Source organism: Lutjanus erythropterus, chromosome 16, assembly GCF_056507025.1.
Source record: "Lutjanus erythropterus isolate fLutEry1 chromosome 16, fLutEry1.hap2, whole genome shotgun sequence".
NCBI classification, from domain to species: Eukaryota; Metazoa; Chordata; class Actinopteri; order Lutjaniformes; family Lutjanidae; genus Lutjanus; species Lutjanus erythropterus.
Window position 1 is genome coordinate 26,847,311 of NC_139332.1, and position 19,923 is coordinate 26,867,233.

The window sequence follows — 19,923 nt, forward strand, 5'->3', positions numbered from 1 at the left end:
TCGACACGCTTAACATCGTTATATCACTACTGAATGATGTTTCATAATTTGATGAGACTTGTGCTGGCAGTGACAGGGAGGTTATCGTTTCTGTGTTTTCTTTTTGCTTTCCTAAAAATCTTGCACTGCTTTTAACTGAGAAATAATAACAAGGTGTGTTTATTCTGTGTGCTGATAAAAGGACGTCAGTGAGAGGTGCGTCGAGTCTGCAGGTGAGACACCAGTACACACTACAGGTTAAAGGGACAGTTCACCAGAAAGTGAAAATTCAGTCATTAATTTTCTGAACTGCTTTTACCCACTTAAGTCATTATATTCACACTACTGATGATTATTTAACAAAAATCTCATTGGGTTAATATTTTATGTAAGCACTAACAGTCGTCTCTACAATACTGTTGCAATATTAAGATATCTAGTCAAGAATATTGTGATATTTATTTCATTTTCAGCATCATCAGCTGCTTTCACCCATTGGCGTACTCAACGTGTCATGAGCCACAACCTACATGATCAATAATTATCAATATCGAACGATATGAACCTTCACTTCACTAGGTTTTTCAGTCCACAAACACGAGTTTCACAGGAAAACAGTGTTACAGAATCTTCCAAGCAATTGAGGTGAAGGTTTTCAAATGGAAAAATCAAACATAAAATGCCTCCATACTGCTCGTCTGGTGTAATCAAAGTCCTGACATGCCATTCGCTTGTGCAAACTGTCACAACACACACCCAGTCCGGTGCACGCGCATGTGAACGTGGCTTCAAGCTAAGGATCTGCACTGAAGATTTAGGCTAAAAACATTTTGGCATGCAACTACCTGCACACGTTTCAATGCTGTTCTCCTGAGTGCTCGGTTTGCTTTGGTCAGTCATTCCCCATATAGCTCACTATATGATAAACACAACATAGGGAATGGTGCCTTTGAACACAGCTTCTGTTTGAGCTGAATGGAATGGAACCTGAATTAGTATCGCCTGTGTAAAACACTTCAACTTCATGTCAAAACAGCTGCTGTGAAAAATGGGGCTGCATGATGTGGTACAAAAGTCACATTGCCAAATTTCGATTCAGTTCGATCAGTGGAAATGATAATTTTTGCATCACAATTTTCATTTTTACTGAAAAGATGAATGAATAAAATCATGCCAATGTGACATTTGTTGGTGTCTGTACCAAACAAACATCTTCTCTTTCACCTGAAGAACATAATTTTTTGGCCAAAACATCTCTGCAGCTCTACAATACTTGCCTATATTGCAATTTCGATAATATCACAATTAACTGTGCAGTTACACCCTAAACAATGAGGAAGTGAAGTGACTGTCAACAAAACATGACAGCAGGGACGAACGATTTTGAAAAAATATCTACTTCTTATTATTTTGATTGATGTTGCAATCATGATATGATTTGCAATATTAGAAGGAATGCATAATTTTTCTTATTTTAAAGAATCTGTATGAGTCTGTTGAATCTGATTTGTAGGACAGGACATCTCTGCCTCGTGACATTCATTCATTTAAAAGTTTTTGCCTTTAACAAATATTGCACCTCCAGCGATTTGAAGATTGCAGAAAGCCATGATGCGATTTTACTTAAATTTCGATTAATCGTGCAGCCACACACGAGGTTAACCATTAGAGTATTGCTGTTATATATTAATACTTTGATAGGTTTTAATCATCACTGTCAGTCCATGAACAAACCTCTCTGGATCAGTCTGAGTTTGTGGGAAAAAATGCTTCAGCAGTGTCATCTGCTGCGGTGAGTCTGCGGACCACAAGGATCCTAAAAGGGAACAGTTTGACACATTTTCACACATGAAACCCTGCTTCTCACTGCGGTTTTGTTTTATTGAGTATTGTACTGAGGTAAACATACAGCCGATATCTGTCCTATGGTCACGTTTATAGCACCTCCGCTAATAAAGGGTGAGTCAGAGTTAAAATCTGACGGCTCTGCGAACCATCGCCTCTAATCATATTGAACAAACAGGTTGTCGCTGTGACGGCTCACAGCTTCACGCAGAGCCTTTTGAAGTGATGCTCCTGTGTTGTCGTGTTGATGTTTGCTTCTGCTCGCTGCATCACTGTAATCAGAGCAGGTGAAACTGACTATTAAATCGGGCGTCACGTCTCTGGCATAAACATTGGTTAGTCACAACACGGTGACCATTGATCCTCCTGTAAACACACGTGTTTGCCATTTGTCAGGCAGCGAGGGAGGCAGGGCCCCTCCCGCTGCAGCCACAGATGAGCGTGAGCGAGCTTCCAGGAAGTTATCTGTTATAAGTCAGCGAGGCGAGAGGCTTTCTGCCGCTTCCTTATGTAAATATGAAGCGGTTCTGGTCCTGACCTCAAATCTTAATGAAATAACACACAGAGGCAGAGATAAACACTAAAAACAACATCTTATCTCAAGATGACGTTTAAGGTCTTTTAATAACCTTGCTCTTCGGTGCTTTTTGGACTTTTTAGGCTCAGATGAGCTGTTCATTGCTTCACACACAGCAGGTCAGAGGAAAAACGGCTGTCTGACTCAGTATCCTTTAAAGGGACAGTTCAGATATTTTTTAGTGTGAGCAGTAGAGCTGAATGAGTTAGAGAAAATATCTCATTGTGATTATTGTCGCTGATATTGCTATTGCAATATGATTTGCAATATTTGAAGGAATACAAATTTTTACATCATTATTCTCATTTTTTTCCTACATAAAATTTTTGATCTATTTTGAATAGATTGAATAGTGAATATTTTCTGGAGGAAACAGAGATTTTCACATTTCTCACAATTTTCTGACATTTTATGGACCAAACAACTCATCAGTAAATTGACATGATCGACAGATTAATTGATGATGAAAATTGCGGTCCTTGTTGCAGATTATTGACTAATTGATTTATAGACTCATTGTTTCTGCTCAACTTTGACTAAAAAAACTGAGTTACACTATAATGTCTTCTGGACCTGATCTGTTTTTCAGTAATCCAGAGGATAAAAGATAAAAGGAGGCATAAAAATCCTGCACACATGTATTTTTTTTTTCTCACAGGTCTCCTCCTGCCCTCACCAACATCTGGCTTCAGAGACGCTCTCATGGCCTCGTGTGTTTTCGTCATTAGAAAGCGAGGAATCGTGCAAAGCTGCCCTGTCCAGATTCACACCTGCAGCCTGATATCCAGCCGTCTGAGCCCCTCCACCCTCTCTGCTATGACTCACCCTCCTCTACATCAACAAGCCATTTCTTTTTTCCACCGGCGTCTCGCCTGAACACAAACAGTACAAACGTCCTCTCATTTGTGCGGAGAGCCGGCTGCTGACCAGGCCAAAAATAAAAACTTATGTAACTGCACTGAGAGGGCTCCACCTTCGCTTTCAGTAAGAGCTCTCTGGGTGGTTTTGGCGCTGCCTCTCTGGGGTACACATCAGTCTAATAATAATGAAGGTGGCTTTGGCTAAACATGCGCACAAATACCCAAATTCCCCTGCTGCTGCGAGCCAAAAACACAACCACACCACATTGCAAGAAACCCGCGTCCACATGGCAACGGGAGCGGCCCTGCTTTCAAACACACGACGATGTTTTCAACCCAAACAAACACGACCTGCTCCCAAAAAAAAAAAAAAAAGTGGTACGCTCCGACTGTGAGAACATCACCCTGTTACCTTGTGGAAATTAGGGCTGTACCATCGCAACACGTGTCCCGGGGTGTCTTCGCAGAAAGGGGCGAACCAGCACACTCATTTGGCCTCATTTCACGTGGTTAAATATAGAAAATAATTATAGTAATGACGATAATGAGGACCTGATGACTTTTACGAGCCGTTCCTCAGAGTGCGGCCTGCTGCGGGTGAGAGCCAGTTCAAATAAATGGGCCGTGTGAAGGGTTCTGGGTAGGAAGGGCTCATGGGAAGCGGTTCAGAGCTCAGAGCACATGGTAATTTCTTCATCTGGACAGTTTTCAGGAAGGTTGACCCTCTGATTACAGCCTCTTTACGAGCCAGTGGCCGTGTATTAACATAATTATACAGCAGGTCGTCGCGGTGAAACTTCACCTCCTCCATTTCTGAGGAAGTCTGGTGGAAAAAGGTCCATGTCACAACTTTGGTGCTTTCATTTTTAAACCTGTAAGCACACAGCAGAGTTATTATAGTTTGGTTTGTTTCATTGGCTTTTCCTTTTACTTCCTTTTTCAGTTTGGTTTCACTTAGTTTCCAGAGTGGATTTGCTTGTTTGTTTAAAAAATTTAGGTTTTATTCATTTCACTATCAGTTTGGAGTTTGGGAAGTTGCAGCCCCAAAATATATGTCTCATTTTAAAAAAACGAGAAAAAAAACAAGAAAATAATTAAAAAAATATGTTTTGTATCCTATTTATAGTTAATAATAAATTGATTGTTAGCATTTTCATGCTCTTGTACTGGAGACACACACAATTTACAACCCTAACTAAAACTACAAATATTTCCTGTATATTTGTATTTTATTTCTTTTAGTTTTTTGGTACATAATATTGTTTTGGCTATTTTTTATTTTTTATTTTATAGTTTAAACTATAATAATTATTCAGGAACGTGATCCGACACACGCACCACAGCCTCACAATGACTGGCTGACTTATGCAAGCAGTTGTAAATCAATAGTCAGGACACAGTTACAGGGGCATGAATAGAGTTGTAACTACACATAACTGTTCACCAATCAATAACCTATTCCAGCCTTGTGGTCGTCATATTGACTCGCGCACACAAATCACAGCACTGGTTGGTTTGTAGCATTGTTTTGTTTTGTGATTGATTGTGGCTTATTTACGTATCTCTGTGAAGATTTTCATCGGGCCACAAATATAAAGACGCAGCACACCGAGCTCCTCCAGGCTGATATAAGAGGCTCCATTCATTCAGCCTGCTGTTGCATAAAAGACTATTGTATCCCCCAGTGTAAATATGACACCCACCACCTTCCCTCTCTCATTTGTGATTCACGAGGTGCAGCACTGCGAGGAAATCTCCCCACCCTGAAACAACCAAACAGCAACAGTGTCTCTTTGGCAGGATGTGATGTGCCATGTTGTGTTTAACCACACTGCAAGCTGAAACACACCGCTGATGCACAGAACACCAGTTAGAGAGCTGAGATATTTGTTTAGTCAGTGGATAATATGCGTGACTTAAACTGTGTCACAATCGTGGAGTTCCCCACGAAAACAACAACCAAAAAAGTATGTAAATATGTATGGCAGATAAAATTTAAAGAAGCTAAAATTAAAAATAGTGACTACTCACTGGTTAGTAATATTACTGCTCTGTGGAGCTTCTCGCTAACATGCTGGCAGCCACTTTAGCGCTGGTTCTGGTGTGATCACACCCTAACAATAGATCAAAAGTGTTACTGAAAGGGGTTCTTTGTAGTGACAACCCCACAGAAAATAATCCCTGACTCTGCACTTTCCTTTAGCTCTACAAAGTGTTTTGGCTTCTTTAAGCTAACTGCTTTAATTGTACTCTCATCAGTGTAGTTTCTAGCCATTTTCAGCAAATGAGTGCTAACATTTACTTCAAAAACTGACTGTACACTACCTGCAACAGCAGGCAAAGTTAGCTAGTTAGCTAGCTGGTGAATATAATGGTGCATTTAGCAACTAAAGAGCTGGATATATTCCCTCAAAAACAGAGTTAAAAGGAAAGTGACTACTGGACTTAAATTCACCAGGGAGCCTGAAACATGACTCCAAATAAATTTTTAATGTTGATTTGTGTTGGTTAGATGTTAAAATAAGCAATTACAAATTAGCATTTACATTTTTTTTATGCAGCTGACAATCATTTGTTAGTTTCTGCATATCAAAAGATTAGAAATTTCTACTTCTTTGTCATTTATGTTATTACACTGAACATCTTTGGGTTTGGGACTGTTGGCCAATCAAAACCAGACATGTAAGTATGTGTTTTTTGTAAATTATGAGGGTAATTTTTCACTCCTTTCTGGAAGTTTATAGACAAAACAAAAAAAAATATAAGAACCACATTAATCTACAATTAAAGTAGTCATTAGTCAACTTTGTTGCTTCATTTCAACTAGTTTGACTGTGGAGGTCATGGAGTAAAAATCATGATGAAATACAACGTGGGCAGAACGCAACTGTAACAGTGCCAGTCACCTTTAGATTAAGTCAGAGGAAGTGACTTTGACAGTAACTTTTTAGTTAACATGACTGTTCTCCTTCATCTCCTCCTCACTCCATTCATCATATGTTTTTTTTTTTTTTTTACTGTCACATAAACTACAAGGTAACTTGACAGGACACCTCCTCCTCTGTTTCCGTCCCCATTCCTCCTCCTTCGCCTGCAGCATTTCCTGCCTCCTGCAGCACCCAAAGAGATCCAGGCTACGTCTGACCTCTAGTCTTATCATTTCACATCTTGGACTCCCTCGCTCTGGTCCTGAACGCCAAACACAGCCTATAATTAGAGGTGAAAGCCACACTGGAGATATTCTCTCAAAAGTGTATCAAATTCTGTGAACTGGAATGGCTGCTGGGGGAAACATATTGTGCAACGTCGCCTCTCATATTCTGCCAAGTCATTCCAGGACTGTGCCACTGGTGTCAAGCAGCAGGAAGAGACACCGAACTAGCCACTCTGGCACTAATGAGTCAAAATAGTTCTCTGAATATTTTTCTACTTTCTTAGAACCGTGTAGTTTAATCCTCACTGTCACTTTAATTTAAGGATTATACATGGTTTCAATCGTTTAAGAGTTCAAAGAGTGGAAAAACAAGCTCTCAGAGCTAGTGACCTTGCTAACTGTCTTTTAGCAAGCTAGTTAGCCACTCTGGTGCTAGTCAGTCAGACAAGTTCTCTAAATATTTTTCCATTTTCTCAGTGCTGTGCAGTTTAGTCCTCTCTGTCATTTTGAGCCATGGATAATACATACTTTCATTAAATGAAGAATTACTGAAGAGTTAAAGAGTTTCAGAGCTAGCAAGCTTGCTAACTCCCTTTTAGCAAGCTAGGCAGCCAATCTAGCAGTGGTGAGTCAAAACAACGAGTCGAAATATTTCTCTCAATATTTTTCTTTTTTCATTTTCTGTTTTTATTTTTGAACCAATTTGAACCACTATTTCTCTTAGTGTGAAGCAGCTACTGTTTTGACAGCTTGTACAGAAATTTAACACACAGCAAACAAAGTTAGTGAACTAGCTTGGAGCATACTGGAGCATTTAAGCAGCTGAAGAGCCAGATATATGCCAACAGAGCTATATACATGCTAACAAGTGTGCTATTCCACTTAATAATACATACTATGCCAGTGTTGCCTTAGTTTTTTGATAAATGATAGGTCTTTTCAGTTATTTTTCCACACAAAATGACAATAATTTGAGGTGTCTTTAAACAAAGCTATGAATCTCTACAAGCTTTAGTGTCTACAAGCTATTTACTGCACCTACGGGGGTCAAAAAAGCACCACAAAACACAAAAACACGACAGTATGGTTGGTATTCACAGGGCCCCATCCGAGCAGCGACCAGTTTGGCAGAGTATAATGCTGGATTATTTCCAAGATTGGCATTGATGCCAAACGAGGGTACATGAGTGCATCGCGGTAACCCCCGGAGACGAGAGCTAATCCCTCCAGGGGGGAATTGCCGAGATGTGAAATATGTTTCATGGTATCTCTGCAGGGCCACATTGAATGGTTTTACATATAGGAATAGCCAATGAGATGGAGATTCACTCCAGTGTCCTCCCGATTTCATGCCACGCAAAGATCTCACAGACACAAAAAGCCGAACAACCGAGGCTGCCATCCTCGCCCTTTGAAACGTGAAGGGTATCAGAGATGAAAGAGGAATCTTTTGTTTATTGGAGGGAAAGATTCACCCTTCTTAACAGTTCAGTGCTTTGAAAAACATCCACTGATGATGTGCTTTGCTTTAATATTGTGTATTTTTTTTATTTCTATGGGGAGAAGTTGACTGTGTGTTTAAGGCTACAACTAATAGTCATTTGAAGGCTGTGTTTCTGATAAACTAATGAATTGTTTTGTCCATAAAATGCCAGATTAAAAAAAAACGCCCATGAGAAGCTCCCAGAACCTGAGAAGATGTCTTTAAATATCCGACAGTTTAAAACAAAAGATATTCAACTTACATGGACAGAAAACAGGAAAAGTACTTAATCCTGATATTTGAGAAGCTTAAACCAGAGAATATTTGGAATTCTTGCCTTTAAAAATGACTTAAATGATTTAATTAATTTCTTGTCAAGCTAGTTGCCAGTTGTCCAGTCACCTGAGTGACTGTTTCAGCTATGAATACAATTTTGATTGATTTTTGCTTCTAAAATGAGGTTTAATGACAAAATGTCTCAAGTTATCAACAACAGCTCCTAAAAAACATATCTTGTTTTCATTTTTGGCCTATTTTGCACCAACCTTCAATGAATCACAGATAAATATTTTGCAGAAAGAGACTAGATTCCAATTTCTATACCAAAAGGAGCCTCATCATTCTTTGCACCTGCACAAATAACCTTCAGCTGAATGCACCACCTGATCTCTGAAAGCTGCTCCAAGGGTTCAGGAAAATGTTGGAAATAACAGACTATAGCTCAAGTAAGAAAATAAGAACACCAAAAAAAACTCAACATCATCTTTCTCCAGCACAAAATAACTCAAGGGAATGGATAAGTAATAGTTTAAAAGCAGCTGAAGGAGAATTTTTCCTCAATTAAGTTTAGAAATTTTGATGTAATCACTATTTGAAACCAATTTCCATCACCTCTGAGCTGTTTGGCTGCAACTAATATTTATTTCCATGGGTTAATGTGCAGGTTAGGTTTATTATTGATTATTTTGACATTTTTGTTGATTTTATCCAACCGACAGTCAGAAATCCAAAGATATTCCGTTTAATTATCTCCGCCAAGGTTTTATTTTCATAAAACTTGGTGAAAGAGTGAAGCATCGGCCAAGAAAGAACTCATTAAGTGCTGGAGGTGATTTGGATCACGGGGCAGATACAAAAACTATTTTTCACTTTTAGCATTTGGCCTTGACATGTGTCTGTGCTCTCTGAGCATCCTTCTACTTTCATATGTGAAGAAGAAAAACAAATTCTCACATTTGAGAAACTGAAAACGGAGCATTTTAGCTTGAAAACTGACAGAAACGATTAATCAATTATCAAACAGCTGCAAACGAAGAGTCAGCTAGTCTTTTCAGCCAGTTGAAGTCACTGACATTCAAACATTTTAAAAGCACAAACAAGTAGGGCCGAAACTAAATCTGTGAATGATGAGAAAATGCAGAAAATGTGTTGTTTTGTTCACAAACCAAAGTCATTCACTTTACTGTCAAAGGGACTAAAAAACACATAATATTGACACATGAGAAGCTGAAATCAGAGAGTTTGGGCATTTTTTCCCCCTAAAAACTCACTCAGAATCATCAAAATTGTTGCCAATTAATTCAACAGTTGACCACTGATTGATTAATCAACTAATCATTGCAGCTAAGCATCTACAGGTAGTGTGTGGTGGTATTTAACAGTTTTCTTCCCCGGTGTTCCCAGCTGTCGTGCCTCCTCTCTGCAGGGCCGCACCAGGCTGTCAGAGGCCCACTACGTCTTGAGAGATGACCCTGCAAAATAGTTGGCATTCCTTCACGGGGAAGGAGGGGGGGGGGGTTGGCGAGAATTATTTCCGCCAAAGGTCAAACATGGAAATGATTATGTGCATTGTTGCTGATGTTGGGTAGTCTCTCTCTCTTTCTCTCTCTGTCTGAAATGAGCACACAATGTAGTCTGTCTCCCCGCTGACCGTTTTCAAATGTTAATGGCTGGCTCATGGTGCGAGGACGCAGCGGGGTGGGGTGGGGGCTGCTGGAGGGACCGCTATTCATTCTCGCTGGGGGAGAAGCCCTTCACGCTCACTGAAAATCCTGCACAGGAGCAAACTTCAGGCACAGTGGCGAGTAATTCTGCACGGAAATGCAGTGAAAATGCTGAAGAAGCTCGACTTCACAGCACGATAATACCACAACTTTTTAACAGGCGGTGGGGTGATATCTGGTCTGTGTTGAATTTAATCTTGTAATGAGGAAATATAAAAAAGCCACATGGAAAAGCTGCTTCGCTGCTTGAATGTGTGTGAAAAACTTGCACAGGTCGATCATAAACAAGAATAGAAAGGGAACAAACTAGAGCTGCAACAATTAATCGATTAATTCACAACTATTAAGTTAATCAGCAACTATTTTGATAAATTCTCTGAACTGAATCAGACAGTTTTGTGGATTGTGGACAGAATATGAATTTGAGGACGTTGTCTTGGGATTTGAGAAACATTTTTCATAATTTTTCAACATTTTCTGACCACTAATCAATTACTGGAGAAAATTAATGATTGAGATTAAGTGACAGTTAAAATAGTTTGTTGCCTAATCTTGGGCTTTAGGAAACACTGATCAACATTTTGCACCTTTTTCTGACATTTTATGGACCGAACAACTAATCAATTAATCAAGAAAATAATCAACATTAAAAACAATTGTTAGTTGCAGCCCTGCAACAAACTCTGTTCTTCTTTCAGGAGAACACAAATGTCTTTCTACATAACTGAACATGCACAACGACGCACAGAGAAGAAAAGACTTGGTATCCCAGTGTGCCCTGCTGCCAGACTCATTACCAATGTAAAGAGGCACCTTGAAACAATCATGTGCATCTTCCGAACAACCTTCCCACGCACAATCGCCTGAAATGCTCTCATTCTCACAGGGCGCTCCTCGACCTCCCAGCTCCCATCCCCCCCGCCACAATACACCCAACTCTGTTTGCCCTCTCATTCCCCCCACAACTTCCTCTTTCTTTCATTTTCTGCAGGCCCTTTCAGCATCACAGATCCTCCTCCTCCTCCTCCTCCTCCTCCCTCTCAGAACAATGTCTGCTCCGCTCTCCTCCAGCCCTCTTCGCTGTTGGACCAGCGCCTGGAACCTGAACCCATAAAATAGAAACACTGAGGAAAACGCACACACACACACACTCATATTGGCCAGAATATGGGTTCACCTAATCACTCTTCGCTGCGGTTGTGAAGCTATTTCTGCAACAGTTACGTCAGCTACGAAGGAATGAGTTAAAAGGTTGTGGAAGTCTCCGGGAGAGAATGTACGAAATAGGACTTTAAAAAAAAAAAAACAACTTATTTTGCCCCAGACAGTTGAGTCATAACACTTAGGAGGAATAGTTTGACTTTTTGGGAAATACACTGATTCACTTTCAGGTAGCGAGTTAGATGACTAAACTGATAACACTCTCACAAAAATAAAGCTCGACCCAGGAGACCGTGAACTTAGCATAAACACTGGAAACAGGAAGAAACAGTTTGCCCAGCTCTGTCTAAGAAGTAAGAAAATCAATCTGCCAGCATCGCTAAAGATCACTGATGAACGTATCTTGGTTTGTTTAATCCAAACAGAGTAAAACAAAAAGTTTTATGGGGTAAACTCTCATGAATGAGAAGTTTTTTACTCTGTTCTTTATGCTGAGCTAAGCTAACTGTCTCCTGGCTGAAAGTGGTATGGTCTTCTCCTCTAAGTGTTTTTCGTAATCACAGTAATTAGTCTTAGAACCTGATATAAAAAAAAAGCCATTACAGATGAATAGTCCCTAAGTCATGTTCCTATCCCAATTTAAGATAGAAATGTAATTTACACAAACTTCCTAACTTTAGGATAAACACTAAACTAACCTAACTCAACTTTCGCTTTTCCATCTAGCCAGATATTCTCTTTGGTTTATCTCCTTTTAATTTAGCATTATTGTAAATTTATCAAGACTAACATCTCTGGATTTCTCTGTTTCTCTGTTTCTAAAACCTGTAACTCACGTGTCTTCTTGAAGTTAAGTGCCAATTGTTTTTGCTCCATTTTTTTGTATGTTTCAATGAGAAAAAAACAACAGTTAATAAATTGTTTAGTTGATAAGTGATAAGCGATGTTGGATTGAGCATTTAGCATTTCCTAACCTGAGATAAGGTAGGATAAAGTAAGATAAGAAAGGATTCCTAAAGTTAGGATTTGCTTCTGTGGTAGCTATTCAGGAAAAATCCTGTCTTAGACTCTTCCGATATTAACTGAAGCGAATAAGTGTATTTTCAAAATGTTTTACTATTCCTCTAGACTGCGTCAGGTCTCATCTCTTTCTGGTTTTGTCTCTTCCTCCTCAGAAACCCCTGGGCCTCACTGACGCTGTAAGAGATCCGTCTGTGTGCCGACCATCAGGGGGATTATACGCATTAGGTGACCTATGGAAGACAAGCCTTCCCTTCACACCTGAACACCCACTGGAAAACATCTCTGATGTCAGAGAGGAGGGAGGGGGGGGGGGCAGCGTCTGACCAGGACCTCACCTCAGGACACGTGACGGGGCGCCATCCACTGGGGCGACCTCGTTAAGCTTCTGTTGAAACGTTACCACTCGGCGAGGAAAAGAGCGCTTAATATAGCTGTGAATAATTCATGGCGGCTGAGATCAAGAGTGAACGCTGAGACCTGATAGGGGACATAATAAACTTTGACACTATTTAACAGATTTAAACACCGACCTGTGAGACACTGACCAGCAGGAAACTCTATAAACACACAGCAGTGACGCAAAATGTGTCATCTGACCAAAACGACGTCTTTGGCCTGCTGATTTCCAACGTCTCTCCCTGCCACCTTCCTTTGCTCTGCTGGTGTTGCATAATGCAGATATGTTAAGCAAAGATTGCTCTGCATGATTTCTATGCTCTCCTTATCTCACCTGAATGCGGTGGAGCCAAACAAAGAGGTGTAGACGCAGTTTTACGTCAGAGAGGTTGTATACTTTGCAGAGATAACAGCTTGGAAACACAAGCATTGATCACACGCTGATCAATCTTCTTGTTGAGGATGAAAATCGTCAATTCGCCATATTCACACGGTGGCCACGCGAATATGAAACATGGGGCCGTATTTCAGCTAACATTAACAGCTGATATTAGCATTCAACCACATCCTAGCTAACGTTACAATTTGATACTGTTACACAATATAAAAGGAGAGGCCTTTTGTCGTATTGTGTATCAAATTATGATATTAGCTAGGAGGTGGCTAATGCTAATGTTAGCTGTTGTCTCACAGTAGATAATTAATTATCAAATATTTGATTTAGTGAAATTACAACAGATTCTCTACATTTCACAGAGCAGCCATTTTCCTCTGACATCACACTCAGGGTGGGAACATTGTACCACTTTGTTCCAGATCATAAGATGTATAAACATACAAAATCTGACAAATCAGTATCAACATCATCATAGCATTCAACCACTTCCTAGCTAACATTACAATTTGATTGTTACACACTGTGATACAATAGGAATTGATAATTCCTGAATTATCAATAGAGGAATTAATTTAGGTCTTTCTGTCATATCGTGTAACACTGTCAGATGGTGATGTTAGCTAGGAGGAGGCTCATGCTAACATTAGCACTTGACTCACAGTAGCTAATTACTTATCAAATATGTTGTTTATGCTTGAACTCAATGGATAGTGGCAATTTGGAGGGACAAAGGGACATATTTCAAGCTAAAACAGCATCTTTGATAATCCCTTAGCTCCACTAGACAACAGCTAATGTTAGCATTCAACCTAGCTAACATTACTGTTCAACAGTGTTACACAATACACAATAGGAAAGACATAATTTTAATTTTGGAATATCTTTCTGTCATATTGTATAACACTATCAGATGATGATGTTAGCTAGGAGCTGGCAAATGCTAATGTTAGCTCTTGTTTCATAGTAGGTGATTAGTTATCAAATATGTTGTTTTAGGTTGGAATATGGTACAATGACCCTCTGGATTTTCACTCTCCATTGTCTTTTCAGTTGCTGATCAGGCAATTAATTTCACGTGAAATTATGACAACTGCTGCTGCTACACTCTCTGGCCTCACTCCCAAAAACATCACCACCACCACCACCACCACCCTGGCCTGTCGGGCTCCCTCTGCTCCGTGAATGTGTACTTATTAACAGGACAATGAGTCAGTTAGGACCATGACGCAGATACACAGCAGCGTAGACGCCCTCCGATCACAACCGCACCCGACTACCAGGCCCAGCAGACAGTGAAGGAAAGACACCCAAACTGTGTCAAGTCGAGAGTCGGAGCCAAAACTCTGGCAAACAGCAAATTCACACTTTAGAAAACAGCCAGTGAAGAGCTGAAGCCGCTGCCCTCAAAAGACCTGAATCATCATCCAAACACTTTGCAGCGTTTTGCATGACGGAGTGCAGTTTTTGCTTCCCTAATATGGTGAGGGAGACTCCAAACTGAAGAGTACGGAGCTTGTAATGAATGAAATAAAGCAGGCAGAGGTGACATTTAACTGTAACATATCAAAGCACCGACTGTGATTCCTAAATAGTGTTGAAAGCAGTCACAAAGCAGGGGTCAAAACATGACAACTCTGCACACAGGTCAGTCCAAAGCCTCCTGTAGGTCCCACATCACGCTGTCCATCACAAAACAAACCCCAGTGACAGACAGTGACAAACGTAACAGAGCCTCTGATTGGCTGCCTGCTGAGCTCAGATCACAACCGGCGAGCATCATGGGACATTTTATGAGGACGTGATTCATTCCAAAGTGAAAGTGTCAAATGATGAAGTGGAACATGTGACTGTGCAGTTTATGATCCAAATCTGTCAAACTTAGGAGTTTTTTTTTTCCTGTATCAGTTATAACCAAGGTAGCTTTCCATTTAAAGGGATAGTTCAGATTTTTTAAAGTGAGGTTGTATGAGGTACTTATCTTTAATCAGCATATTATCTACAGGGCCAACAACACTTAAAAAAAATCAACAACAGTCTAGATTTATGCTATATTTAGAGTATTTTTACCACTTTGTCTTGTCTTATGACAGCTGTTTGTGGTGAGAAACTGCTGCTGAATAAGCCAAATATCACTCTTTCCAAACCAACCAAACTCCATTGGCAAAATAAGTATTTTTACCTCACAGACCACAGAGGCAGCAGTAGGCCAGCAACTCCCATGTTCTGTGGGGTAATATTCCTGTTTTTTCCAGTGGAGTCTGGCTAAGTGAGAAAGAGCGATACTTGGCTAATATAATCATGGTTTCCCACTGTAAAAAGTTGTCTGAAGGCAAGGTAAAGTGATGAAAATATTCTAAATATATCATACACTCAAACTGATATTAATATTTTGAAATTTTTCGCTTCTGTGCTCCTCTCTGCTTCTTCAAACAGAGGGTATGTCAACCACCATCTACTACAGGCACATACCTCATACAACCCCACTTCAAATAATCTGAACTTTCCCTTTAAGTCTTTCTTTGATCCAGCTTCTCACTTTGGAAAAGATTTCCTGATTTTCTTTCTTTTTAAAAATATCCCAGCTGGCTCAGGAAATCTTTGATTGTAAACTGTTGGTATTTGCTGACATGTTAAAGACCAAACAATCTGAAAGAAATGATTAATTAAGAAAATAATACAATATAGTATACTATGGAACAATAATAGATAAAGAAAATAATTGTTGGCTGCAACCCTGATAAAGTATTTTAAATAAAACTGTTTTAATTGAGTTTCAAAAAATACATATATCAGAATTTGTCCATAAAGGCCCACAGTTAACTTCAGGCAAATAAAACAATAACCGAACAAAGTCCAACAGCAACAAAACGGTATACGTGACAATGGAAATCAATGATGAAATATGCCCATGTACCTGCTACTGACTGAATTGTTTTACTGTCTTAACAGTCTTTGTCAGCAGCAGCAGGGAAGTGGAATAATAACCTGAGCTCAAATGATTAAAAGACCATGAGAAACAACTTATTTCTATTTCTGAAGGGCAGAGGAGGGTGCGTTTTTACTCTATTTACGCCCCTGTGATGGTAACAAACGTAGCCTGAGGGTAGAGATAATGCTTACAAACACCAGTAGCCTCAAATTAACACATTCACAGTCACTCATTGACACACATTTGCATACATATCAGCCTGAAACATCTATCAAGAAGAGTAACTGCATCCTCTTCTCATGATGCCACTTCTGATAAGTGTAGTTTTTTTTTTTGCAACAAACCCGGATGCACTCATTTAAAGAACTTATAATTACCGCCATGAAACCTAAAGAGGAGAAGTTTCATACTCACAGTTCCCACGTCGACTCCTGAGACTAACCCAGCGTTGTTTTTAATATAGTAAAATCCCAGCATTCATAATAATGAGCATAAGAGGCAGAAAGTAGCGAGCCAATCTGTGCCGCTTCACTTACTTTGTATTTCATTTTGCAGCTCTTCTGTCTCGGTGACTCCGGTAAAAAGTGAGAAATATATCCGCTTTTATCGCCTCAAAGAGCGCACATCTGAGTCGTTTGGAAGGCAGGAGTGTTTTTCTGTGTGGTTAACCAGCCATCCAGAGCTTCATAGACCGAAGAAACACACACACGTTATGAATCTCTCTGAGCCCCGGACCGCTTCTCTCTACTCCTCTGCCCAGAATCGCTCTTCACCACATTGACTGTCGAGCAGCTCGTTTGCATGGGACGCCGCTGATTGGTCGAAAGAAACATCGATCCCGCCCACTTCTCCTCCCAGCGCCCCGCTCCGTTCCAGAGTGACGTAATTATCATAATACAACGGTAGATCAATGTGGGGAAATTATTAGGAAATTAAATCTATTTTCTTTCAACTGCGGTTCAGTAATATGTGATAAAACAACGTTTTTTCACTCCTTTTTCTTTGTTTTTTGAAACATAATCATACTGTGTGTTTTATAAATATTACATTGGCACTATTAAAGATATGCCAGATTAGCTAGCCGATCCTGTTTGTCGTGAACCCATAGTACAGACAACTATTTTGGTATTACTTTGATACTGTTGAAAACTTTAAAAATGAGTCAAGTTCTGGTGTTATAATAGTTACTATGACTGAAAAGAAGCACCAATCTTGACGCAAAGTGTGGCAAAGGTATTTAGTGTTATGATTCTGAATCATTTCTGAATCATTTGATGCTGTCCTACATTACTCTGCTGGCTAATCACTAGCTAATTATGTAGACTATCTGGTATAGTTAGCTAGAAAAAGTTAAAATTGATAGATATAAAATTTTATTACTCATTTGTCTTAGTACTTTGGGGGATAATAATGCTCTAAGTTTTTTAACGATCGTGTTAACTCTGTTAATGCCAAATTAGCAATTAGCAGGTCCTGTTTGCAATGAACCCATAGTACAGACCACTATCACTGGATTACTTATGAAAACTTACAAATAGATGATTCTTGGTCAAGTTCTGGATGTGTAACTCGAGTTATAACTGAAAACAATTAAAAGTTTTGAGGCAATGTGGGAGAGTCAGGTAAATATATAGCTACATGATTTGCAATCATTTTGATGTCCTGCAAGGTTTTTAACAAAAAACTGCCAACTGAAATCCAGAAACTAAATGGTCAAATGCAATTTTAGCTATTTATATTTAGACTATATGGTATAGTTAGCTAGCTGCCCCAAATCACAAATTAAACACATACCCTTTTGTTAGCTGCTCACTAGCTAATGGTCTGGTTAGCTAGTGTGTAAACATACAGCTAACAACAAATTTGTTTGTTGACCGATTCACAAACTAAATGCATCTTGTTTTGTTTGCTTCTCACTAGCTAGCTAGCTAACGATGAAGTTAGCTAGTGTGTGGATGTACAGCTAGCAACAAATTTGTTGGTTAGCATTTAGCTAGCTGCCCCAAATCACATGTGACTGTGTACATTTATGTAACTGACACCAAGTTCAAGATGACACAAGTCAAATTATTTTTTTTGACACATATTTAGCATGTAGCAAGACATGGACTAATAAACATTTAACAATGGGACACAGGATTAGGACTGGAAGAATGTAGGCAATATTCAATTGTGGCAGAAAATGTGGTACAAAAAAAACAAAAACAAACAAACAAACAACAAAAAAAAAAAAACCCAAAGCAGTAAATTAAACATATCTGAGCTGATTATGTCAAACAATACATTCATCTATAACTGAATGTTGAACTTACTGTCACTAAAAAGTTTTTTTTTTTTTTTTTAAAGTGCATGTAGATTGTTACATAAGAATAATGTCCAAAATAGCCAAATATTTTAGGTACAATATTTTTTACGCGTTTTGATTTAATACAGTTCTTGCAGCTTATGTGAGTGTTGGTTGTTTTTCTCTGAAACAGTGAAACCCTGAATGTTGAAGGAAAATGTGATTATGTAGCATTTTCTTCTGCTGCAGCTTCAGAAAAAAAATTACAAAACCTGGTAACATAACAACAGGATCATCCTGCTCTTCGATGAATAAATAAATAAATACATAAATAAGTAAGTTTCTCTCTGAGCTGCAGCCTCGTCTTTCCAAAGCTGTGCTGCACTGCAGAGCTCAGGTGGCACCAACATGGTGTGATTGTTAAAGTTCAGTGACTACAGCTTTTGATTCACGTAAGGCTGCGCAAAAACGATTTCTCTTGTGATGTTAACATTTGATGAAGATGAAGGAATACATGAAGAAAAAAATATCCTGGAATTTTAGTATCATTACAGAAATTTACATGCTCCACACTATAATGATAAACCATTTGTTTAAACTTAAAAGAGTAGTGGCCAGGCTGCATTAAAATTTTAATCTGACTGAATTTGAGGGGACAAGTTGAAGTAATTTTGTAACGATTCAAAACAAATACACATTTAGAGTCAAATAAAGTTGATACAGTTCAGTTGTATTTGAAAAAAAAAAAAAAAACCCGTCTACAGGAAGCTTAAGATATTAAGTTGAACCAACAAATCTTCAGTCAGTTACAGTTTGAAACTTAAAACTACAGAAAAGAAGGGTCTCTTTTAACTCTCAAACAATGCATCATTTTTCTTTAGAAACCCAATTTAAGTTGATCGAACCCTCTACAATACATGCATTCAACTCATCATTTCAAGTCAAAACAACTAATTTTTATAAGTTCTCAAGAGCTCTGAATTAATAAAATATGAAGTTAATGAGAAAAGGTTAGTTAATTCCACCAATTTCCTGTCTGATTTTCACAGTGCATCATAGGAAATGCTCTTCAGAATTAGGAGGAAGCTAAATTGAACATGAAACAAAACTATGGTTTACAAATCCTTTTTTGAGAATTATTCCATAAAACGGTGGTCTTTGGAGGTTTCTCCTACACACACAGATGACAATACTGTTTCTAATTTGCTCAACAAGCACAAGTGCAACCGAGAACTGGTTAATTTGAAGAATCTAATCACAAAGGACAATAAACATGACAATAAAACAGATAAGTCTCTTTGCACAGTTCAAAATGCAACTCGCAATAGATTCCTGATACAACACTTAACGACACGACAAACACATGCTTTTTACCCTTTCTCAAAGACAGTACATGTTATTTTAAATAGATTTACATTAATATGCGGGTTATTTTTTAGTTCTCACCGTGCTCGGATGATAGCAGAGATGTCACCTCCGTGTCTCAGCTCAGCATCTAATGGAGGTGACAAGAAACACCCAAGCTGCTCTCTGACAAGATGACAAGCTGGCAGGAAAGCCTTTCGCTTCTTTGCATCACTCAGTTAACACCTCCTCGGTGCACACAGCGCCCTGTCTCTGCAAAGTTATTGCACTCCAAATCTGCTTGTCATGAACGCAGAAAAAAATAATTCTGACTGCCGTTTACTGTAAATGGCTTGCACACAAAACTTTTAATGTGCACAGTAAATCATTCTGAGCTGCTGGGAAAACAAAAGCTGAGAAAAAAAAATTGCAATAAATGTTTCAGCTTTGGGCTCAACTCAGACTCTTAATTTTGTAAGTTTTTCCAT

At 39.0% G+C, this 19,923-nt stretch overlaps 1 protein-coding gene across 2 annotated transcripts in view; it reads right to left on the reverse strand.

Annotated features, from left to right (window-relative positions):
• The window catches only part of nedd9 (neural precursor cell expressed, developmentally down-regulated 9), a 45,080-nt gene extending 25,441 nt beyond the window's left edge, over nucleotides 1-19,639 (reverse strand). The window contains exon 1 of one of the 2 annotated variants that reach the window (XM_084738735.1): nucleotides 19,538-19,639. Coding sequence is in view for 1 of the 2 variants with exons in the window: in XM_084738732.1 (XP_084594858.1) it covers nucleotides 16,344-16,355 (12 nt within the window). In the remaining variant the exon portion in view is untranslated. Of the gene's footprint in view, nucleotides 1-16,343; nucleotides 16,570-19,537 lie in introns of those variants that run through there. The other variant, XM_084738732.1, reaches the window with a different exon arrangement.
• Nucleotides 19,640-19,923: the final 284 nt, after the last annotated feature.